The sequence below is a fragment of the Eschscholzia californica genome, unplaced genomic scaffold (assembly GCF_041429995.1).
Source record: "Eschscholzia californica isolate CP2 unplaced genomic scaffold, dmEscCali1.0.p SCAF_1, whole genome shotgun sequence".
NCBI classification, from domain to species: Eukaryota; Viridiplantae; Streptophyta; class Magnoliopsida; order Ranunculales; family Papaveraceae; genus Eschscholzia; species Eschscholzia californica.
The window spans coordinates 75,075,769-75,098,360 of NW_028238198.1; the positions used below are offsets into that span (position 1 = coordinate 75,075,769).

The 22,592-nt window shown below is 37.1% G+C and overlaps 3 protein-coding genes across 4 annotated transcripts; 2 read left to right on the forward strand and 1 right to left on the reverse strand.

Annotated features, from left to right (window-relative positions):
• Nucleotides 1–2,561: 2,561 nt before the first annotated feature.
• LOC147569132 (uncharacterized) lies at nucleotides 2,562–4,046 on the forward strand. 2 transcript variants are annotated; one of them, XM_086655577.1, is made up of 5 exons: nucleotides 2,562–2,893; nucleotides 2,978–3,065; nucleotides 3,177–3,247; nucleotides 3,369–3,425; nucleotides 3,562–4,046. In XM_086655577.1, exons 1-5 carry the CDS (start codon nucleotides 2,780–2,782, stop codon nucleotides 3,742–3,744), a joined length of 513 nt encoding a protein of 170 aa, XP_086511703.1. In that variant the 5' UTR covers nucleotides 2,562–2,779; the 3' UTR covers nucleotides 3,745–4,046. The 2 variants fall into 2 exon arrangements, with proteins under 2 accessions (XP_086511703.1, XP_086511704.1); XM_086655578.1 differs by having other exon boundaries at nucleotides 2,573–2,893; nucleotides 3,369–3,453.
• An 859-nt stretch (nucleotides 4,047–4,905) lies between these two features.
• Nucleotides 4,906–10,606, forward strand: LOC147569133 (uncharacterized). Its single transcript, XM_086662024.1, has 2 exons — nucleotides 4,906–6,439; nucleotides 6,546–10,606. Exons 1-2 carry the CDS (start codon nucleotides 4,906–4,908, stop codon nucleotides 10,604–10,606), a joined length of 5,595 nt encoding a protein of 1,864 aa, XP_086518150.1.
• A 7,556-nt stretch (nucleotides 10,607–18,162) lies between these two features.
• LOC147569134 (transmembrane protein, putative (DUF1218)) lies at nucleotides 18,163–20,400 on the reverse strand. Its single transcript, XM_086671705.1, has 3 exons — nucleotides 19,969–20,400; nucleotides 19,010–19,251; nucleotides 18,163–18,638 (listed from the first exon to the last, which is right to left on the reverse strand). The coding sequence occupies exons 1-3, from the start codon at nucleotides 20,113–20,115 to the stop codon at nucleotides 18,236–18,238; spliced, it is 792 nt and encodes a 263-aa protein (XP_086527831.1). The 5' UTR covers nucleotides 20,116–20,400; the 3' UTR covers nucleotides 18,163–18,235.
• Between the last annotated feature and the right edge of the window lie 2,192 nt (nucleotides 20,401–22,592).

Consider the following 22,592-nt stretch of genomic DNA (forward strand, 5'->3'; position numbering starts at 1 on the left):
TCTCACCTGTTTCCTCTCGAAACCAGACCTTCAAGTCTGGTTTCTGATTTCCATTTTGTGGTTCAGGTTGATTACCGTATTGGAAGGAAGCATTAGGAGTCATCAAACCACCATGGGTGCTATGACAGTGGGTGTTGTCGAGACTATCAGAAAGAATACCACTTGGAGTTGATCTCCCACATAGATCTCTGAACCTAGTGTGACAAAGATCCCAACAGAATCAATTGGTTTGCAGATATTACTTGGAGTCTGACATACAGGAGACCGGAACCCATGATCACCCATAGCAAGACGCTTTGCTGATGATGCAAATTCACTATCTTTAGGCTATGTGGAGTTTCAAACCACATCTGGTTTCTGGTTTGAAAGCATACCTCGAAACAGAGGTGGGAGAGGGGGTAAAGGGAAGGAGAGAGAAGGAAGAATAAGAGAGATTTTTTTTTAAAGTTAAGGTTGCCTACCGGAAACGCCTTTCTTCAGGATGATTTAAATGAGGAAGTCTATATGAAACTTCCTCCCATATTCTCCTATCAGGGGGAGTCCAATGTATGTCGCCTCAAAAAATCACTATAAGGCCTTAAACATGCATCCCAACAGTAGTTTTCTAAATTTTCTTCCGTCCTTTTATCTAAAGGTCCCTCTCAATCCAAAAGTGATATTCTGTTTTTACGTATTGTTCGGCCACCACTCAGATATTCGTTCTCGTTTATGTCGACGACACAGTTATTACAGGAAATAATGATGTTGCCATTCCCAGGGGCGGATCCATGGGGGTGCGAGGGGGTGCGACCGCACCCCCTGGATCCGGCCGAAGAAAAAATATAGTAGTAATAGCAAATTGTTTTTGTATATATACAGGTATAAAACACACATATCTTCTCATGTATAGCAATAACACAGAAGATGATTTGGCTTAGTGGTTTAAGAGATGACTGGATTGTAGTTACAACCTAGAGGGCGTGAGTTCGAAGCCCTCTACAAGCATTTTTGGTGTTTTTTTACTTTTAGTGTTTTTTATGTATATTTGTCTATGTCTATATATATTCAATCGTGTGTACCTAGATAACATCTAGTATAGCTTGGCCCAATGATTGAGGAGTGTAGTTGTGGGAGAATGAGACCCTGAGATTTGAGTTCGAGTCCCACTATAAGCAATTTGAAATATTTTAACTATAAATCTTATAAACTTCAACTCATCTACCATAAATCGTTTTAAAGCGTTACACATCGAAATTATCCAATTCAACTACCCTTAACCCTATAAAATTCAATTCAACTATAAATCTTATAAACTTCAATTCATCTACCATAAACCTTATAAAATTCAATTTACCTACCATAAACTCTACAAATTCAATTCATCTACTCTAAACCCTATAAACTTCAACCCATCCACCATAAATCCTATATATTTTAAAAGAAATTTTTCTTTAGATTCATCAAGTTCAACACCAAAAGTTCTAGACTCGACTCCAACGTTATTTTTCATTCCAACACCGCGACCAACTCTAATTTATCATCTTTGCGAATTGATCCTGGACTACCAATTTCAAATTATGAATCCAAATATAGAGATGAAATTCGTAGATATTATTTACAACGTGGTCCATTTCAACCAAAAGATCACAATTTCCCCAAAAAAGTTTTTAGTAAAATGAAACTCTCGTAGAGGTCATTTGCGTTTGTAATCGTTGATGTAATAATATAATTAATAAATATAAATATTTTATTAATTATTATATTTGAAAAAAAAAAATTAAGCATTTAAATCCGCACCCCCTAAGTGAAAATCTTGGATCCGTCCCTGGCCATTCCCAACTAAAATCTTTCCTTGATCGTACCTTTTCTCTTAAAGACTTAGGTTGCTTACAGTACTTTCGATAACTAACTCGCAGACATATTAACAAAGCCTCTGGGTGCTGATCCGTTCGAGAACATTATTAGCAAATTGGACATCAAATCTAATAATGCTCTAACTTGAGGAGGAGTATTAAGAGATACCGACCCAATTCCACTCGACCAACCGAGTGGACCCGGTTCATGCAGAAATTTGGAAGATATATTTGTTGTATATTTAGCTTAGAAACTATATCTCTTGATTAGGAAACCCGAAATCTTCTGTATGTCTATAAATACCACTGATGTACATTACAGTTAATCATCAATACAAATAATTAATTATCAAATGTCCTTACATTCTCTTTGCACTTGTTCTCTCTCACTATCTCTCGATCTCACTCAACCTCTTTCTCTATCTCTCGGTCTAACCCTCTCTCTGCTCTATATTCTATTTCAAGAGGTTCATCCCTCTTCACACATTGTCTTCTAGAATAGCTAAAACAGCCAACACCAAAATTACTATAAATGGAAATTGGCGTTTAGTCACAAATTTTTCTTGGTCGTTCTTATTTTGGTAAAACTTGTTGGTGATAGACTCACATCAATGTGGCCATGTGGGTCAGGCAAGATTCCTAGACAATGGCAATTGCAGTAAATAAACCGTTTGAAGAGTGGCATTTTCCAAATTGGCAGAAAAAAATATCTAGCGGAAGTTGTGTCTCTCGAAGTTTCTGAACTTCCTTTGATTTCTTTTCAACTATTACCACAGAGATATTTTTTTAGTGCGAGAAACTCATGGTCTTTTATATACCCCAAAAATTTCAGTTCTGCCGTTTGTTTAACCTTCTCTCTCCTCTTTCCCTCTCTAACCTTCTCTTTCTTTCTTATTTCTATGCTCTGAATCTCTTTATCTATCTAAGATTTTCCTTCACCGACTGAAATGGATCGGGAAGGAGGATCAAATACTAATACTACTTCTTATTACTCAACCCTAGGTGTTCGTAAAGGAGCTTCCTTCTCTGAGATCAAATCCGCTTACCGGAAACTTGCGATGGTTAGAATCAAATCCTCTCTCTGTTCTTCATTAATTACTACTAAACATTTGTGATTTTTGATTTTCTTTTTTGATTTGATGAAGAAATGGCATCCGGATAAGTGTAGAACAAATCCGTCAGTTACAGGAGAAGCAAAGAAACGGTTTCAACAAATACAAGAGGCTTATTCAGGTAAAATTTTCATTTTCTGGCAGAATCGAACCAATCAAAACGGATTTGATCCTCTTAATTTTATGAATTGGATTTAATTTAGTATTTGTGTATTTGATTTGTTGTTAATAGTTCTTTCTGATCAAGGAAAAAGATCAATGTATGATGCTGGATTATACGATCCGTTTGAAGAAGAAGAAGAGGTGTCGTACTCTCTCTCTCTCTAAAACTCACTTTCTCTCTCTAAAACTCACTTTCTCTCTCTAAAACTCAATTTCTCTCTCTAAAAGTAGGACTGAATTATGATGAAAAAATTGGACGCAGGGATTTGCTGATTTCATGCAAGAGATGTTATCTATGATGGACAATGTCAGGCCAGGGGTACCGTACAACTTCTCCTTTCAATACTGTCTGTCTAGATTCTTTAATCTTTATACTTTCTTTTCTGGAAATAAATTTTTTTTTTAGGGGTACAGTTGTCTTTTAATAAATAGGATATGTTTTTTTTTTGTCTTAGGGGGAGAGTTTTGAGGATCTCCAGAAAATGTTTGAGGAGATGGCTTCAGGAGGAGGAGGAGGAGGACGGAATGATCGAACGGCGACAGGGAAGAAAGGGACACGCGTCTCTTCAGGATCTCAAGGAAACGTATCTAAAAAGAGTACTTCATCTTCCCGTGTCAGCGTGTCCGTGTCCGATTGATGATTTCGTAACTCTCTCTTATCTCTAATCTACCGGCAATATCGAAGAGCATGTGTGGAATTCCGGGAAGCACTTCTAGGTTCAGGTTTAGCCGTTCAGATTTAGGTCTTTTATTAGGGTTTTTAAATATCTAAACTAAAAATTACAGTAGTAGAGTACAATTTAAGTACTCTCAATTATGGGTTTTGGACTTTTTTTTTTTTTTTTTTTTTTGTTGAAGGAATTATGGGTTTTGGACTTGAATTTAGGTTTCTTTCTTAATGTTTGTTTATGAAGGTAGTGTATGGCTTTATTCTCCTTAATCTCTCTCCCTTTTCACTAAACAATTATGTGGCATTGACGTTAATTGGTATTCAATTTTATCTATTTTACGAACTTTAGAATAGGCAACTCAAATAAGCAATTAGAAAACTCTTTAGTTTGGTAAATATAGATCATTGTTACGTGTACTTCATTAATTACTTGGCAATATTATACATACGATAAAAGGAATTTTGTGTCAAATGGTGTGGTCCAGCACCGACCCTGACTTTTGGAGTGCCTAGGCGGACGTATCGACGGGGTCCCTACACTTTAAGTTGAAAAAATATAAAAGTTAAAATATTGCAATTCGTGGTAGTCAAACCCCTGATCTTAAGTTTACTAATAAACTACCAACTCTACTATCCAAACAAATATGATGTACGTGTGCATAAAATAACACATACAATAATATTATCTATATACTAGGTATAGCCCGTGCCTTCGGCACGATAAGATTCGCTCTCAAATAAAATAAGTTTTCTTTCTTGGTGATCTCAAAATTTTGAAGAACAATTCTGAAGAAAAATAAAATAAATTTTGTAGATACAACTAAAATAGAATACGTCGAGATGATCAAATATCACGTGGAATATTTTCGGAGAAATCAAGGGGTTATAAAGTTTGATTTGATCTTTTTAAGGTATAAGAAAGCAGTTCTCGTAGAAAAAAGGTATAAGAAAGGAAACATCAATCTACATAGTTAACACATAAAACTACCAAACGCCGTTAAGTTTAATGTCGAAAAACCGAAAACTCAAGCAAACAAATAATATGTACATCTAAAAGGAGATATCTCCATATAGCCAGCCATCCCAACTGGTAAAATCGAAAGAGAGAGAAAGAGAGACATGGAAATCGATGGGGGGGGGGGGGGGGGGGGGGGGAACTCTCCCCTCCGCACAGCAGCCACAAGAAAGTGGGAATCTAAGTGATGAAGGTTTGACTCACATAAAGAAATCATCCGATTGGGCAGGTCTGTTCAAATCTAGGGCTACTTCTACACCAAAAAGTTATGAATTCACTGCTCCTACTTTGGTGGATGGTAAACGTGTTGTAGTTGCTGATCTTAAAAACTTTACAGAAGAACATGAGAGTTGTGAGTCTTTGCTAGTAGGAGCTTTTGTGGGTGAAAAGGTCCCTTATACAGTAGTTCGGAACTCACTGGTTCGTGTCTGGCACCCTAAAGGAGATTTTAAAATTACTATGCACAGCAAGGGTGCTTATATTATTGAACTAACTTTGGAAGAAGATCGAATCAAAGCTCTCACGAGTCCCCCAATATTTATCAGGAATCGACTATTTATTGTAAGAAAATGGAGTCCTTTTATTGAACATGATATTGCTGTTCTGGATACAATCCCTATTTGGGTGAATTTACATGATGTTCCGATGATCTTCTGGAACACAAAAGGAATCTCGCTTATATCGAGCTTTCTGGGACAATTGTTATCAATGGACAGGTACACGGAGGAGAAAACTAGACTGAACTATGCTCGTGTATGCATTGAGGTTAGAAAAGATCAAGAATTGGTGGAAGTAATTCCTATCCGAGTTGGTGAAACAAGAGAAATTTCAGTTCGAGTTGAATATCTATGGAAGCCTCAAAAGTGTGTTCACTGTAATGGTTTTGGGCATACTGAGCAAAGGTGCCCATCAGGTGTTCGTAGAAATGCCCATGAGACAAATACACAAGACCACAACTCTGTTATGCAAACAGAAAGGGACATTGGGGGGACAACTAATATGCAAAGTGAGGAGCAGGCTGCACCAAAGGATAATGAACTAGAAGTAGCAATTACCAATCATGGTCTGGGTCAGGATTCTCCAAGGTTTGGGGAGGTCCAACTGCTCAGACGTAATCATACAGCCATGGAATTGGAGGAGGAAACCCTCGATGCTGGAAAACTAACACCTGACCTGCCTGACAAACAACCTACTGGAGGGGTTCACAATGCCACTGAATCAAGCCAAGATGGTGGCTGGTCACTTGTCGCACACAAGAAAGGGAAGAGTCAAACACGTATTGCAGAAACTCCTAAGATAACTATGAATAGAGGTCTTGAACACCAATCTGAGCACTTAGCCAAAAGGCAATGTCTGCAGACTACTAACTTAAAGGACCAGAAGCCTTATGTCACTACAAGAACTGTAGCCTACAAGGAGAAACCGAGTGAGAGAGAAGACAAGACCTGTCATATGGGTGTTTCATCAAGTGATAATGACTCGGGCGATGAGTATATGCCAGAGACTGAATCAGTAGGTGGTGCGAGCTCTAACTTGCGGGCAAATAGTTCGTCTAGAAGTGGGGGAATAAAGACTAAAAAGAATAATATACTTGGTGTTCGGTCGACCGAGAAACCAAAAGGCCGAAATCCTATAAAAGTTATTAATGGTTAGTGTTGGTTGCTGGAATGTTAGAGGTTTGAATGATGATAGGAAGATTATGATGGTACGAGACTTTATTCGTATTCAAAAGTTATGCGTGTGTGGGATTGTAGAGACTAAAGTACTTCAAAGAAACAGAGCAAAGGTGCAAAATGGTATTAATCCGTTTTGGTCTTATCTTGATAATTATGATGTCGAGGGTGATGGACGAATTTGGCTTGCCTGGGATCCAAATGTTGTAACAATTCAACTAGTTTTTTGTTCAGCCCAGATTATAGCAGTTCGTGTTGAGTGGGAAGAGAAAGTGTTCATGCTTGCAATGGTGTATGGTTATACTTTTTCGGCTGGTAGAACTATTTTATGGGCAGAAATTGAAGAACTGGTGGGTACTTATGAGTTACCATGGCTGCTTATGGGGGATTATAATTATATTCTTCACGCAGACGATAAAGTAGGGGGCGATAAGGTACGCCCAAGTAACTATTCAGATTTCTATTTATGTACTCAGAATGCTTTTCTGCTTGATTGCCCATATACAGGCTATCGCTATACTTGGACGAACTCTCAAGCGGGTGCTCGCAATATTCTCTCAAAATTGGATAGATGTCTTATGAACATCAGTGTGCTTGATCTTTTTCCGGGTGTTAAGGCCGAGTTTTTACCTCCGGGCTGGTCTGATCATTCACCAATGGTGGTTAACCTTAAAGAGACAAAACAGATTGGTCGACGCCCATTTAAGTTCTACAATTGCTGGTTGGATGACCCAGGTTTCATAGATATGGTTGTGACAGCGTGGTCGATTAGAGCGGTTGGCAGTCCGATGCATCGATTGGTGACCAGACTTAAGGCTGTTAAAAACCGGATTATCCAATGGAAGGGAACGAGGTACGCAAACTTATCAAATCAAGTGGATTCAGCCAGCACCCTTATGCATGAATGTCAGAAACAATTATTCGAAAATCCTTCGGATCCCGTCTTACGACGAAATGAGAGGATAGCAGTCAAAGAGTATGTATCAAAGTTATCTTTCGAGACGTCTATAAGGAAGCAGCAATCTCGAGTCAAATGGCTCACGTTAGATGATCAGAATACGCGATTTTTTCATAGTTCGGTGAAGGAAAGGAGGTCTCGCAATAATATTGTAAAAATTCAAGACGAGAACGGTACTGAAATTAGTGACTTGGAGGCTATTCCAAACAGATTTGTAGAGTATTATATAGAACTGCTTGGTACTGCTTCCCCTCACCCAGAGGAAGATGATGTTCTAACGGAACTAGAGTTCCTGAATATACTCGGACCAGATTCAGCATTATCCCTTGAAGCTATGGCATCTCGGGATGAAATAATAGCGGCACTTGCTTCTATAGGCACAGATAAAGCGCTTGGGCCGGATGGGTTCCCGTCCTTGTTCTTCAAATCATTATGGGACGTGGTGGGTGATGATTTTGTACTAGCCATACAAAGCTTTTCCCGATCAGGACGTCTTCTTCGTCAGGTAATTTCTACTCTAATTACATTGATCCCAAAAACTTCTAACCCTTTGTTGCTAAGTGACTACAGGCCGATATCGTGCTGTAACGTGATATATAAATGTATCACGAAGATCCTAGCAACCAGGTTAAAGCAGTATGTGTCCACTTTAGTCAGTGAAAACCAATCGGCATTCGTCCCCGGTAGGTTAATACAAGATAATATCATGCTGGCGCATGAACTAGTTAGAGATTACGGCAAATCTCAGGGAGTTGATCGATGTGCGGTGAAGATTGATTTATGGAAAGCATATGATACGGTTCGCTGGTCTTCTTTGTTTAAAATCTTGAAGAAGTTTGGGTTACCAGATAAATTTATTGGGTGGGTTGAAGAGTGTGTCTCCACTCCAAGATTCTCCGTTATGGTGAATGGTGGCTCGCATGGTTATTTCGAGGGTAGAAAGGGATTGCGGCAGGGCTGCCCGTTATCCCCCTATCTCTTTGTCATGGTGATGGAAATTTTCTCTATTTTAATTAGCCAAAAACAGCGAAATGGTGATCTAAAGCTACATCCCCGTTGCAAAGACCCGATAGTTACTCATCTCTGTTTTGCAGACGACTTAATGGTCTTTACGCGGGGAGATGTTGGTTCAGCTTTAGCCTTACAGAATGCAGTCGACACCCTTTTTAAAGGAACCGGACTTGCTGTGAATGTTGGGAAAAGCTCCATATTTTGTGCAGGGATGACAGTCGAACAAGTGGAGTCTTTTAGAGCTAGTTTGGGATTCCAGATCGGTACCTTACCTATTAGGTACCTCGGCCTTCCTTTACTGGCTTCTCGTTTATCGTATAAGGATTGTTTACCGTTAATCAATCAAATTCAAGTTCGTGTGCAGTCTTGGAAGATACGGTTCCTATCCTATGCAGGTCGTCTTATCCTCATTAAAGCAGTATTAGGTAGCATGCTGGTTTTCTGGACTTCTGTGTTTGTACTTCCAAAAAGAGTCTATAAGGAGATCAACCGAATCTTTAATCGATTCCTATGGAAAGGGTTAGAAGAGGGCAGCAACAGACCAGCAGTAAATTGGCGAGATGTCTGCCTACCAAAGAGTGAAGGAGTTCTCGGGATACACGATATAGAAATCATGAACTACGCACTGAATTTACGGCATGTCTGGGACATTATTAGCGACAAAGATACAATATGGGTTCGATGGGTGAAGCGCAATTTGATTCGCAAGCAAAATTTCTGGACTATGAAAGAACCGAGTAGTTGTTCCTGGTGTTGGAGAAGGATACTAGGCTGCAGAGGTATGGCTAGAGATTTAGTACATTATCTCATTCATGATGGTACACACACTTATTTCTGGAGGGATATTTGGCATCCCATGGGTTCACTAATGGACTATTTTGCCAACAAAACCCGATTTGATGTGAACTGGAGAGAAGACGCCCTAGTATCTGATTTTCTCACAGATGGTCAGTGGATTATTCCTGAACAGTTTCGATTAACATTTGGTGAGGTATTTAATGTGTTACCTGGAGTGGAAGTTGGGGGTTTAGAGAGTGATACAGTGGTCTGGAAAACAACAAGTTCCGGTGAATACACAGTAAGGGACACATATAATTCTATAAGGCGGAATGGTAATCTGGTTTCATGGTCAAAGCTTGTTTGGTGCCAGGAAGGGATACCAAAGCACTCTTTTATCACATGGGTGGCTATGAAGCGAGGGTTGAAGACAAAGACAAAGCTCCGTGAATGGGGACTCGAGGTGGATGAGGTCTGCCCACTATGCCTAAGAGCGAGAGAGACCGATGAACACATCTTCTTTCAGTGCTCATTTTCCCTTCAAATCTGGTCAGACTTGCTAAGTTTACTTGGTATACATAGAAATCATACGGGTATCTGGTTGGAGGAAGTAGATTGGTGTGTGACTACATTTAATGGAAACTCTGTTCTTGGTCGCATTGGTAGCCTAGTGTTTAATGGCTATTTCTACCACATCTGGAAAGAAAGAAACAATCGGGTTTTTAGGCAAGAGACAAAGACCGAACAACAGCTAATGCAGGTTGTTGTTAGTGATGTTAAGATAAAGGTGGTTGCTTGGAAACATAGGCCCATTGGGATTAATGGGACCCAACAGATCCTTGAAAGGTGGAATTTGGTGATCCCACTTAATCTGAAGGCAACTACGACTTGTAAATGGGCAGGCCCACCAGAAGGTCACATTCTCATAAACACGGATGGTGCTTTTGATGCTAATTCAGGTGGTTATGGCGCCATACTTAGAAATGACCGAGGTGATGTTATTGTGGCAGCAGCTGCCCGTACACAAAGATGTTCGGTTATAACACACGAACTGCAGGGGATAAGGTTAGGACTACAGTTAGCAAATAAATTTGGCAAGAGACAAGTTCGTATTGCTACAGACTCTTCACTAGCTGTTCTTATCTTATCACAACCCGAGAGAGAGCCACCATGGCAGATCACAAGATTAGTCAAAGAGATACGGACCATATGGAATAGTATGGATGATTGCACAATTATACACGTGTATCGCGAAATAAATCAAGCGGTCGATTACCTTTCTAAATTGAAACCGGATTCAGGCTATAAGGAAATGAGTTCAAATGTGTTACCAGAAGAATTAGAAAAGATTGTGAGGGAAGACAAACAGAGTATAATAAGAGTTAGGCGTCATTGAATTTCTTGTTTACTTGTTCTCGAGTTTTTTTGTTTCCCTTTTCTGGATAGTTGGTTATTTCTTTATTGGTTTAATGTCTCTGTGTAAAGGGTAGGGTCCCTTCAACCCGCTGACAAATTTCAAATAAAAAAACACATAAAACTACCACCGTCTATCTAATCAAACTTTACATACCAAGTCATTCTTTGGCATATTTCTTCCCTTATGTACCTCAAAAAGCAGACACCAAATGTCTTCAAGTGAATACAGACAGAAACTCATATGAATCGCTTCGCTTACTCGTCTATGTGACTATGTCCACCACTACCTTGAACATACTTGCATACCACACATCATCCGCTCAATTGAACATCAATCCGTTGCAACAATCAACCTAGTGTCGAAACTCAAAAGTAGAGAGGAAAATAGCAGGGTATTGATTATACTTGCTTTCGGTCATAATCCATACTCAGAGAAAATAATGTTTAATAATTTATGAAAGCAATTATGTGAATCTGAAAAAAATATGCAAGCATATTCATACACATTTAACATGAAAAAATATGAAAGAAATATATTTAACAAGCATATCATACACATTTAACATGAAAAAAAGAATATGAAAGAAATATATTTAATTATATCTGTATATAAGTTATTACGAAGAAACTTTGAATACAAGTACACCAAAGAGTAAGAAACCATTAAAAGAACAATTAGATATGAAACTAAAGTACAAAAACTCCCAGAACATGTATACTTGTGTAATGCCCCTAAATCAGCAACACCAAGAGAAAAAAAAATCCAAGAAAAATTTGGACACTGAGATTTGTCCTAGCCAACACTTTTCGAGATAGCATGAGTCAGAGGATTTTTGTCAAGGATTAGCAGTCCCCTTTTCCAACTCCTATGTCACTTTAGATATATAATCCGTTATATAAAAAAGTTAAGTTTTGAGACGTACGTAAGATTCTTCTTCAGCAACAAAAAGAATGGGATGCCCTCCAGTTGAGTCATGAGTTACTCATTCGCCTAAAAAGACTATAACTATGTAACTGAATACGTGTATCATAAAGTATCTATACTAAAACTTACAGGATGACGGTCGATTTCACATGGGTACCATTTAGCCGTATATGTATATCATTAAGTTTTTATATCAGAACTCATGGAACGAAGATCCATTCCACATAGGTGGTGTTAGTAGCGTGTGAGCATAAACAAATAACACGAAACATTTACAGTGATATAATATCAATGAATATAATAGCAATATAGATCTGTAGTGTTAAAAGTAAAAATTATTGTACATGACTTCTACAGAGACCACTATTGATAAATCTTAACTATAATAGGATCGCATAGACTTTCATGCTTTGTTAATCAATCAGGAACAACTCACAAAAATTTCATTCCTTTTCTAAGTACTTAAATAACCTACTTTTACATTACAGCAATAACAAACAATAAAAAATAACTTTGCATTTAAAGATCTTCAATTTTCATACAAATGTGGCGCTTGTTTCCTCCTACAACATATAATCATTCATTACTAGGACAAAGACAAAGATAACAATCTTATCATTAGATTCTTTGTATGCATCCTAAACCAAACTGCATAGGTTCATAGTTTAATTTTTTTCAACCAATGAAAAAATCCTAAGTAATTTTCAAAAAAAAACTTAAGTAGCTCAAGAATGTCACCGATTAACCAAATGGTCAAATCGACAACTTCAAGTTTTCGTCAACAGTCACATGAATGGCTACCTTATGTTGTCCTACACCAAGACTCTTGTTTAGAGTAAAGCATTCATAACTGACTATTAGTATGGCAATTTCTAGGTAAAAAGTTACCTGAAATTTTCAATTGTTGATGCTTCCTTACTTGTATTATCATTGCATTATGTATAACCAGCTCGTGAAAATCTTAAGACCCCTCATAGTCTACCAAAAGAAAATGACAAAGAATTGGATGTCATGAAGAGCACAACAATGAACCACGCCAATCTGCATACAAGCACCGTGTCTATTAACATTCATTTGCAAATTTGGTTAAGATACCTTCTACCATATTTAGGAACAGAACCAAGAGTTTCTATAAGCGGGGGTGGTTTATATAAAACTATTCTGGGTACTTATTGACCCGAACATTCTTTAAACAGAAACTTAAAAACTATTCACAAAGCATAATACATCAGAAGTCCAATAATAACTTTCAAATACAACATCAAAATAACAAAGAGCTTTGCTAAATCAACTAAGGAGATGCTAATACAAAAAACTTTGAGATTGCTAACTGGAGCCACATTCTCCTGATAAATTAAGTACCGGATGAAATGGGTAATGAAAACCAGAGAATAACTAAATGAAAATGGTTCTTCTTCTCTCCATCAACAATCTACTGGAAACAATATTCTTTAATAATTCTTCACAGAAGTGTCTAATTGGTATAGCTGATTCAGTATAAGTATCATTTATTTGTGTTCGTGGAATAACGTTCTCAAAGAACGACAAAAAATAACAAAATGTGATATTCAAGCATTGCTTCTGGGGCCTTCGACTTTAGCGCTTAGCAGGAGCAAAGGCTTTTTGGGTGGGTTTATGTAGTCCTCACCAGGATTTAGGAACAAACAATGTCCTAGTTGGAATCATGCCTAGGCAACAATAGCAAGGAAAATGAAAGATAAGCCAAACCTTGGGAGTCTTCTCCATTTGAAATGATACTGAACAGTAGACAACCGAAACCAGAAAAATTAGATGAGTTATTAGATTAATAGAAACAAATTTCAGAATCGATTTGGTTTGTAATTGATTTTTGTGTTCAAAATCCTATTCCTTAATCTATTTCGATAAGTTATTAGATTAATACAAACTTCAATTCTGAAATTTGTAGCTTAATCAAAAGGAAAATAAAAACATAAACTTACTTCAATATCTGAATCCACTATTACTTTCTTTTTCTTCAATACTAACAATGGTTTACATCGGACCCATGCAATTCCCGTTCTCGTAAGTCGATGAAGGAAAGTAAACAAAAACCATTTCTTTAGTGTTGGTCATCGATTTCATCACCCATAAACACCTAATCTCTATACCTAAAAATCAAATAAACAAAACCCTAATCCTATACCTAAATTGAATAAAAATGATGTAATGACCACGAACCCTAAACACAATCAAAAACTCGATTCGGAGTAAAAACAATCAAGAACCATGAATAAAAACCATTAAAACAATGAAGCAAAGTAAAATTGCATAACAATGAATCAATTAAAAACAATTAACCGCCACGAACCCTAAACCATTTCAATCAAAAAAACCATATCTTCAGTGTTGGTCATCGATTTCATCACCCAAAAACACCTAATCTCTATACCTAAAAATCAAATAAACAAAACCCTAATCTCTATACCTTAATTGAATAGAAATGATGCAATGACCACGAACCCTACACACCATTTCGAGTTCGAAATCTTTGTGAAAACCCATAAACACCTGAAATCGAAAAAAAAAACAATAAAAAACCATTACAAAACCATTTCAATTTCATAAACAACTGATAGAGGCTGAAATAGATATGGAGTTCAATTTCTTCATCAATTTCTTAATCAGTTTTGGTCTTCAATTTTAATTTCATAAACACCTGAAATTGAAAAGAAAAAACCCATTAGAAACCCTAATCTCTATGCACCAATTGAATAAAAATGATGCAATGAAACCAGTGGAGTTGGAAATATTATGTGAAAACCTATTACCAAACCCTAAATACAGTTGAAATCCATTTAGAGTTTTGGTCTTCAATTTCGGACATCAATTTCATCAATTTCTTCGTCAGTTTACCCATAAACACCTGAAAAGAAAAAACAATAAGAAACCATTACAAAACCATTTCAATTTCATAAATAACTGAAATTGAAAAGAACAAACAATCAAATCTTATGTGAAAACCCATTACCAAACCCTAAATACCCGAACTTAAAAGAAATTGGAGTTTGTAAGGCTGAAATCCATTTGGAGTTTTGGTCTTCATCATTTTTTGTCATCAATTTCGGTCATCAATTTCATCAATTTCTTCGTCAGTTTTCTTCATCAATAATGAAAACTGGTTTGTAACGCGGGACGGAAAGGTGGAAAAAGGCGCCAACAGAGATAACCGACCAGATTTAAGGGTTTTGTTTATTTTTTTTCTTTTAGTGGGTCAATAAACTGTGGTGGGTAATAGATCCGAAGGTAAAAAATGTATCAAAATTACAACGGACGACCGGATTTATCTCTGAGTTTGTCCCAGTCAGCAAAAAACTTTGCGTTTTATATAATAGATAATGTTACTTAAATCGGGAATCTCTCATTTTGGGACTCTAGGCGGCCGTTTGGGTCGCCTTGGCTCAGGGTCGGCCCTGTTGTGGTCATAATAGGTTGCTGGTGGCCCTTAGCAGCCCGTTAATGACCAATCCAAAGGTTCGATTGGAAATTCAGCTATCACATTATTGTTTGTTTCACTACAATTTCTTTTGTCGATACAAATCTCATGAGTTAAAATTTACTTCAACTCTAGCCCGAGTGGGTCACTGAGCCAATTGTTTCTCAAAACAACACTGTGTTCATTAGCTATGAGTCTATGACGAAGTTAAGAAAACGTGGTGATATGGTATGAACAAAGAGGGAATGGGTAGATTTTATTATTAATGCTTAATGTTATGCTGCGGAAGATGGCGGTCTCAGTTAGACTTAGGTGTTGTTTGTTTTTCTTTTTATGTTTGAATCTGAATTGGTTGGATCTGAAAAGTTTGAACTGAATTGGCTGAATCTGAATTGGTTGAGTTATTTTAGAAGTTAGATGTTTGTTTTCGAAATCTGAATTAGTGGATCTGAGTTATAATTTTGACATATATACCCCTACTTGATATTTTACACAAACAAGCCCTAACCCTCCACCCTTCTCTAAAATAAAAAGAAAACCCTAACCCTAAACTTTTTATCCTCTCTCTCTCTCCAAGTCTCCAACAGCCTCCTCTCTCAACCTACCTCTTTCAAACACTTGTTTCGGCGAGAAAGTCCGGCAATGGAAATCCGGCGAGGTTTAGACTCTCTCAATCCCTTTCTCTTTTCGTCCCTCTTTCTCTCTCCAACTGATCCGGCGTTGTGTGGTGGTGGTGGCGGTTTGTGTTCATGTGGCGGTGCGGTTTGTGTGGTTGTGGTGATCTAGGTTGTGTGGTTGCGGTTGTGGTCGTCTAGGTTGTGTGGTTGTGGTGGTGGTGGTTTGTGGTTGTGCTGATTTCGGTGATGGTGGTTGTGATGTAGAACGCAGCTGAAATAAAGAAGACGATAAAATAAACGAAGAACAATTCAAAGAAAGATTAAAATAACTCTAAAACTGGTAAACTTTATTAAACTCAAGGGGATTTTCTCTTCAACATGAACATAAAAGACAGACTAGACCTCCTTTTATAGGATATCATACTTTCCTAGTTAGACTCAAACTGGACTTTCCTGAATAATGGAAATACTGAAATACTGCAAACTTCCTAAATAGATAGACTCAAACTACACTTTCCTAATTAATGGAAATACTGAAGTAATGTGATTTCCTAAATCTAGATTCACTACGAATCACACTAAAACTGGGACTTTCCTAAATCTAATCATTATGGGCGATTGGCCTACGTGGCCGTTAGGCCACGGCAAAAAGCGTCCACGCTGGGTGCCCCTGCATCAGGTTGTGTGGTTGTGGTGGTCTAGGTTGTGTGGTTGTGGTGGTGGTGCTTGTGGTTTAGGTTGTGTGTTGTGGTGGTGGTGGTCTAGGTTGTGTGGTGGTGGTGGTCTAGGTTGTGGGGTGGTGCTGATTTCGATCTAGGTTGTGTGGTGGTGCTGATTTCGGTCTAGGTTGTGTGGTGGTGCTAATTTCGGTTGTGGTGGTGCTGATTTCGGTGGTGGTGGTGGTGGTGGTGGTTTCGGTGGTGGTGGTGGTGGTGGTTCCGGTGGTGGTGGTGGTGGTGGTGGTGGTGTTGCTAAATAAAATAATGACTGAGAATAGTAAAATTTATGGGGGTATAATTGACATTTAACACATTTCAACATCAGAGATTTGTTTTCGGACTTGTTTTGAAGTCTGAAAATATGAGTTCCTTTTCAGCCAATTCAGAAAATTGACCCAATTCAGACGATATTTCAGATTTTCCTAAATACGAAAAACAAACATGAAATCCCAATTCAGATTCAGATCTGAAAAATAAAAAAAAAACAAACACAACCTTAGTTAGTGTCCGAAATGATTTTAAGCGGACGGACACTAACTCAACCGGTCCGGGCGGAACGGACACGAGTCCTAAGTGTCCACTCGGACATCCGGACAAAACGGGCGGACATTTCGGATTTTTCTCCAACAAAGTGCCCGTCCGTGACCGTTTTGATAGTCGGGCAAACTGGGTATCGGTCGGGCAGACACCGGTCACTAATGAACAAATAAAGAAACTTTTATTCGAAATTAAAAATGTTTAGTCGCCAAATACAACTTTCTAAAACTCCCACTTTACAATTCTAAAAAGTAAATGAATTCAAAATCGCAAGATAAGCATTGAGATTTCTCATGGATTATGATCGGTTTCTATGCTTCTTCTCATGGATTACGATCGATTTATTGTGGATTCTCGGGTTATTGATGAGATGCTGAGATTTTGGAAGAGATAGAGACTAGAGAAGTAGATCGACGAAGACAAGATTAAGAAAAGTGATTTCTAGGGTTATTTATTTTTACTCTTGAAATCTAATGGGTGTAGCTAACTCTACAAATCTAAAGGCTTAAAATCAATCATATAGGCGGGCGGGTATAACGGGTAGGATAAACGAACGGGTGTGGACGGGTACGGTCGGGCGGACGATATAAGCGGGCGGACTCGGTCGGACCACCGGGTAAAGACCTATGCCCGCGTCCGTCCGCTTAAGATCTTTCGGGCAGGCGGGTACGGACCAATTCGGGCATCGGACGGTCACAGACCCTTCAGACTCGGACGGTCGTGGGCGGGTTCCGGGTTTCCGGGCCAAAATCCCACCCTTAGTTAGAAGTAATTCAGGTTTGATTTTACGGATACACTAGCCCGGTGAAATTATAAGAAATGGTAGATCCAGTAGGTACATTAGACTTGGTTTATGAGGATTATCATGGAAGCAATCAATCCAATACTTTTTAATTCAAAAGGTTTCCACCACCTTCACAAATCTTACAAAATGGGTTTCATGGAGATTCTATATTTGGAAGATAGAGTAATGGAATATAGTATAAACTTTACCCATTTTATAAGATGTAATGATTTCTTATGGACATTTTTCAAGTCAGTCAGCTATACGTTATAGGCGAAAAATGAATTAAACCATGGAAGTAGATAATTGAAAAGATGCCCTTCCTGGCCAACAAGTTTCAATTGAAAGTTGAAACCATAAAAGTTCAATTTTGATTTCAAATTCAAAGTATTGAGTATGTACAAATAATTAAGTTAGTCTAGGACTGTTTGCTTCATTCTCTTCTTTCTTTTGACAATACATGTTTAAACCAAATCAAAAGAAGAAGGATGCAACTAAAATTGTGAATCTTTGATTTTTTTTCTTTTTGCTTCTTTTTTTTCATTCAAGTCTTCTTGATTCTATAGTTGATTTTTAAAGGTATATTGGATTCAAAAATTTACTGAAAGGTACTTGCGGTGGATCCCTCTGTAGAGGTTGAATATCCTGCTCCCGACTAATAACTTGAAGATTTTCAGTCGAATTGCTTGAGCTCAAGAGCCGAGGTGATCTAGGTGGAGAAGCATATAAAAGGGAGGCGTCAAAAATTTCCCTTCTTACGTTTTCCTCTTCTTGACGGAGTTTATGCGCTCGTAAAGCAGTTAAGTATAAACCCGAAGCAAGGAATACTGTGGTTAACCCAAATATTCCTGCAGCTAAAAATAAGCCTTCTCGAATAACAAGACAATTTGGTCTTGGTTTCCACCATTTCTTTAGATGACCTGATTCAACGCCGAGCCCTATCAACAATAACACCTCTCCAACGGCAAAACAAATCCTAATCATTGAAAAAAAAACATAAATATTTCATGAGAACTGATGTGTGTATTCGTACATACATCTCGAATTTGATGTATATACGTTGAAATAACCGACTTGTTTGTAAAAAAGAACAGATACCATTTCTTCTGACAACAAATATTAGTGTGATTTTGTCCATGACTGTGCTACGCCAACTCTTTCAAATCCTATTTGGCATTTTTACGCAATCTTACAGTCATTCATTTATCATAACTTCACATAGATTGTCTGCTGATTTCGAATTCTTTTAGATAGTTTTAAGAAAAAGGCTTGACTAAATTTTCTTTGAAATAAATGAAAGAATGTAAAGTGGAGAAAAGAAATCTAGTGATTAAATGGAGTACTTACCAAGTAGTGATGAAGAAAAACCCAGCCTTCCATGTAAGATGTTTAACAGAGGCAGAATCGTAAGCGCCCCAAGTAATAAATGCAGGAGAAGTAGATTTACTAACGGCAACCAACATATATGCATGTTCCATTATCATGGCAATAGCTAACACAAAAAATGCACCTATTGCACACAATAGTGGTACTCTCCCACTACCACTATATACACATTCATATGTGTCCTCTATTAGCACCCATGAAACCTGCACCCATACATCAAGAAAAACCCATTTTAAAATCCCAAGGTTTTAAAGTGGGAAAACATACAATATCCATGGCAATGGTTTGTACACTTGACAAAATCCTATAGCATTTGCGAATGAAATCATATAGCTTTTCTGGAAGGCCACGACTTTTTGTTGCAAAAATGTAGAGACGGTTAAGAAATAATACATCAAAGATGGAGGGAAAAATTCCTTCAGAGAGTTTATTCTTCTAAAGTTTTAGTTGATTTTGACGAATTTCTGCCAAATGTCTTAATGAGTAAACTAACGCAACATTAGCTATTGTCGAAAGAGGAGAGTTATTTCATTATATTGGAGAGTGAAATAAAAAAAAAATTGGTTTTGGAGTTGTCAATACCTAAAAACAGTTTAAATAATATCAATTTGGGATTTATATCTATACAATCCAATTTTAGGTATAGGTTTGCACAAATTGATCGTTTACTCGGTTTAAGGGGAAAATTTACTCGGAATCATACATATTTGTTGGTGACCTACACTGATTGATTTGATGATCTTGTTGATGGATTTTAACTTAGTGATTATAAATGTTTATGTGGTATAGTCTAACACCAAACCATAAAACTCTGGAATACATAACATTGAAGAAACAAAGATTAAGGACTAACATCATATTAATTAACAAAAATTGAGGATTAATTAAAAATTAATAAAATGAATTAAGATTGAGTTTACCTCTGATCTTGTGGCCTCGGCTATGAGACAAAGAATGAAACTTCCAAGGCCTAAAAGTATTGATAAAAACATCAAAGCAGAACCAGTTTTGCTACCTAAATCGGAGCAACGATTACCCGGAGCAAGATCAGCATGGGTAACTGCCATTTTTTCCGGCTAAGTAGTATTGGGTCAAAACTCACAAGTGATTAAGATGATGATTGAACATGGGTAGCAAAATTGAGTTTCTGTAAATGTATTGATAGAAGTTCAGAGGGAGAAAGTCTAGTAGATAGATAGAGAGAGAGAGAGAGAGAGAGAGAGAGAGAGAGAGAGAGAGAGAGAGAGAGAATCGAATTGCTTGTGAGAAAGGGGAGGGTGAGGAGGAGATGATGGTTTGGTTGATGTTACTTAATGGGTAGAGATTCTTTTTGTGGTAGGACTTTATGGTTTACTTTTTTAGTGGTAGGTTTTTCATACAAGGACATAAGTTTATGTGATTATACTTTTTAAAAAAAAAAAGTGATTACAAGGGAAGAAAATAAAGGATGATTTTATGATTGTTTCTCTTATAATGGGCAAATATTAGTTACCTTAATCCTTTTTTATATAAAAATATCTAGTTTTTAGCATAATTAGGAAATGATTAAGTTTTTTTTTCCTGCCTTTTATAAATGGTTTTTTACATTTAGTTTATTGTTGGTTCACATGTGTTTGTTTATGAAACACTTAGTTCACTTTGAGCATCACATTAAAGTTTAAAATTTGTCGATTATGTTTTTTAAAAAGATGTTTGTGGGTCTTTATAGATTCATGGTTACAAATGTTTTCACGAACTACATAAAAATTCGCGTCTCTAATGATAGAATATGGAATTAAAGATATAATCCCATAAGATTTAAATTACATATATCTTTGTATGTCTGTAAAATCAAATCTAACCATAATTAAATCGTGGGGAGTGCTACAATGACAAAAATTTTGATAATTTTTTACTTAATGATTCATTTTCATTGAAAGACAAAAGGTTTTCAAAAAATTTCAAAATTTGACATCTGGACCGTTTTTTTAATCGCGTTACTCATCGAGCCAAAAATTTTGTCAAAGATTCTGTGTGTGCTTGCATTTTTCTTAAATCACTGGGTTCTTATAGTATCACCAAAAAAAAATGAAGGGCAAAAACTAATTCTCTTTCTTGGTCAAACAATGGATAGAATTGTGAAATGTTGACCTAAATGGGTATTAGGTGTTTGGAGAAATATCAGCATCCAAAAAGTTTGTTATATATAGTAGATCCTCAACTATTCCCATCATTGAGCATATTATTATTAATGTCTAATAGGACAAGCTAGGGTTTGGTGAGTAAGGTCGGTCAAGAATGAGGTGAGATAAGTTGCAGGTCCCACAATTTAGGGTGTTGTAAGTTAAAACTTATCAATTATATGCTACTTCCATGAAGGGGTAAAAATCCCCCAAAGAGGTACACTATTGAGGGTCGGGAGGGATGGAGTTTTGTGTCGTGTACTTTCTACATGACAAGTGATATACTTTTTTCACTTTAAATAGTAAGTTTGAATTTTATATTGTAGTAGTGTTAGAAGTTGTGTTATGAAAACATTTAAGAAATGATTAGTTCTAAAAGTTTGTTAAGAAGTTGTTAGAGGTTGTCAATTTCTGTTTTAGCTTTCTCACTCTATGTTGAGAAACTATAAATACTCGATCATGTGTAAGATTAAAGGTTAATGAGAAATTCATCTTTATCTTTCATGGTATCAGAGCGGGATTCAAACTAATCGTCTTCTTCAATCTTCAAATTCTCTCTCTCTCTCTCTCTATTGTAATTTTCTCTCTCTATAGATTAAGAATGGCTTATTCATCATCTTTTCTTCAACATCACTTATCTCATCAAATTCAAGTTCGTCAATTACTCATCTATCAAATTACGTATCTGAAAAGCTCGAAAACTCGAAACTATTTGATCTGGAAAGACCAATTCGAGACAATTTTGATAGGAGCAGATATATTTGGCTATGTCTATGGCTCTATCACTGCTCCATCACCAACTGTAATGGAAGGAGGAAGAGAAATACCTAATCCTAAATTTCTATTGTGGTGAAAGACTGGTAGTTATGTTAAGTCTTGTCTCAAATCAACTTTCAGTCGATCTATATCTGCTGATGTTCTTGGACTTAACACTGCTCATGTATTTTGGAACTCCCTATCTTCATCCTTTGTTGAAGAATATGAGTCTAGAAATTACAACTCTAAGACATCAAATTCAACATATAGGACGGGAGATTCATCTGTTAATGACTATCTTCGTCGAATCAAATTTCTATCTGATGCTTTAATAGCAGTAAACGAGTCAGACAAGGAGCTATGTCGAATTTCTCTTCAAGGTCTTGGCAAAGAGTATAATCAATTCGTAATCATCATGCACAATAAGGATTCGAAGCAATCTTTTGCTGATCTACGAACAAGATTCCTTCATCATGAACAATGGCTTACTCTTTAAGAAGGAGATGATGTTAATACTGCCTATTATGCCAAGAAGGAACAAATTAGATATTCTAATCAACAAGCTAGGTTACCTAATCGATCTTCTCCACTACAAAGAGGTAAGTATCCACAAATTCAAACTTCAT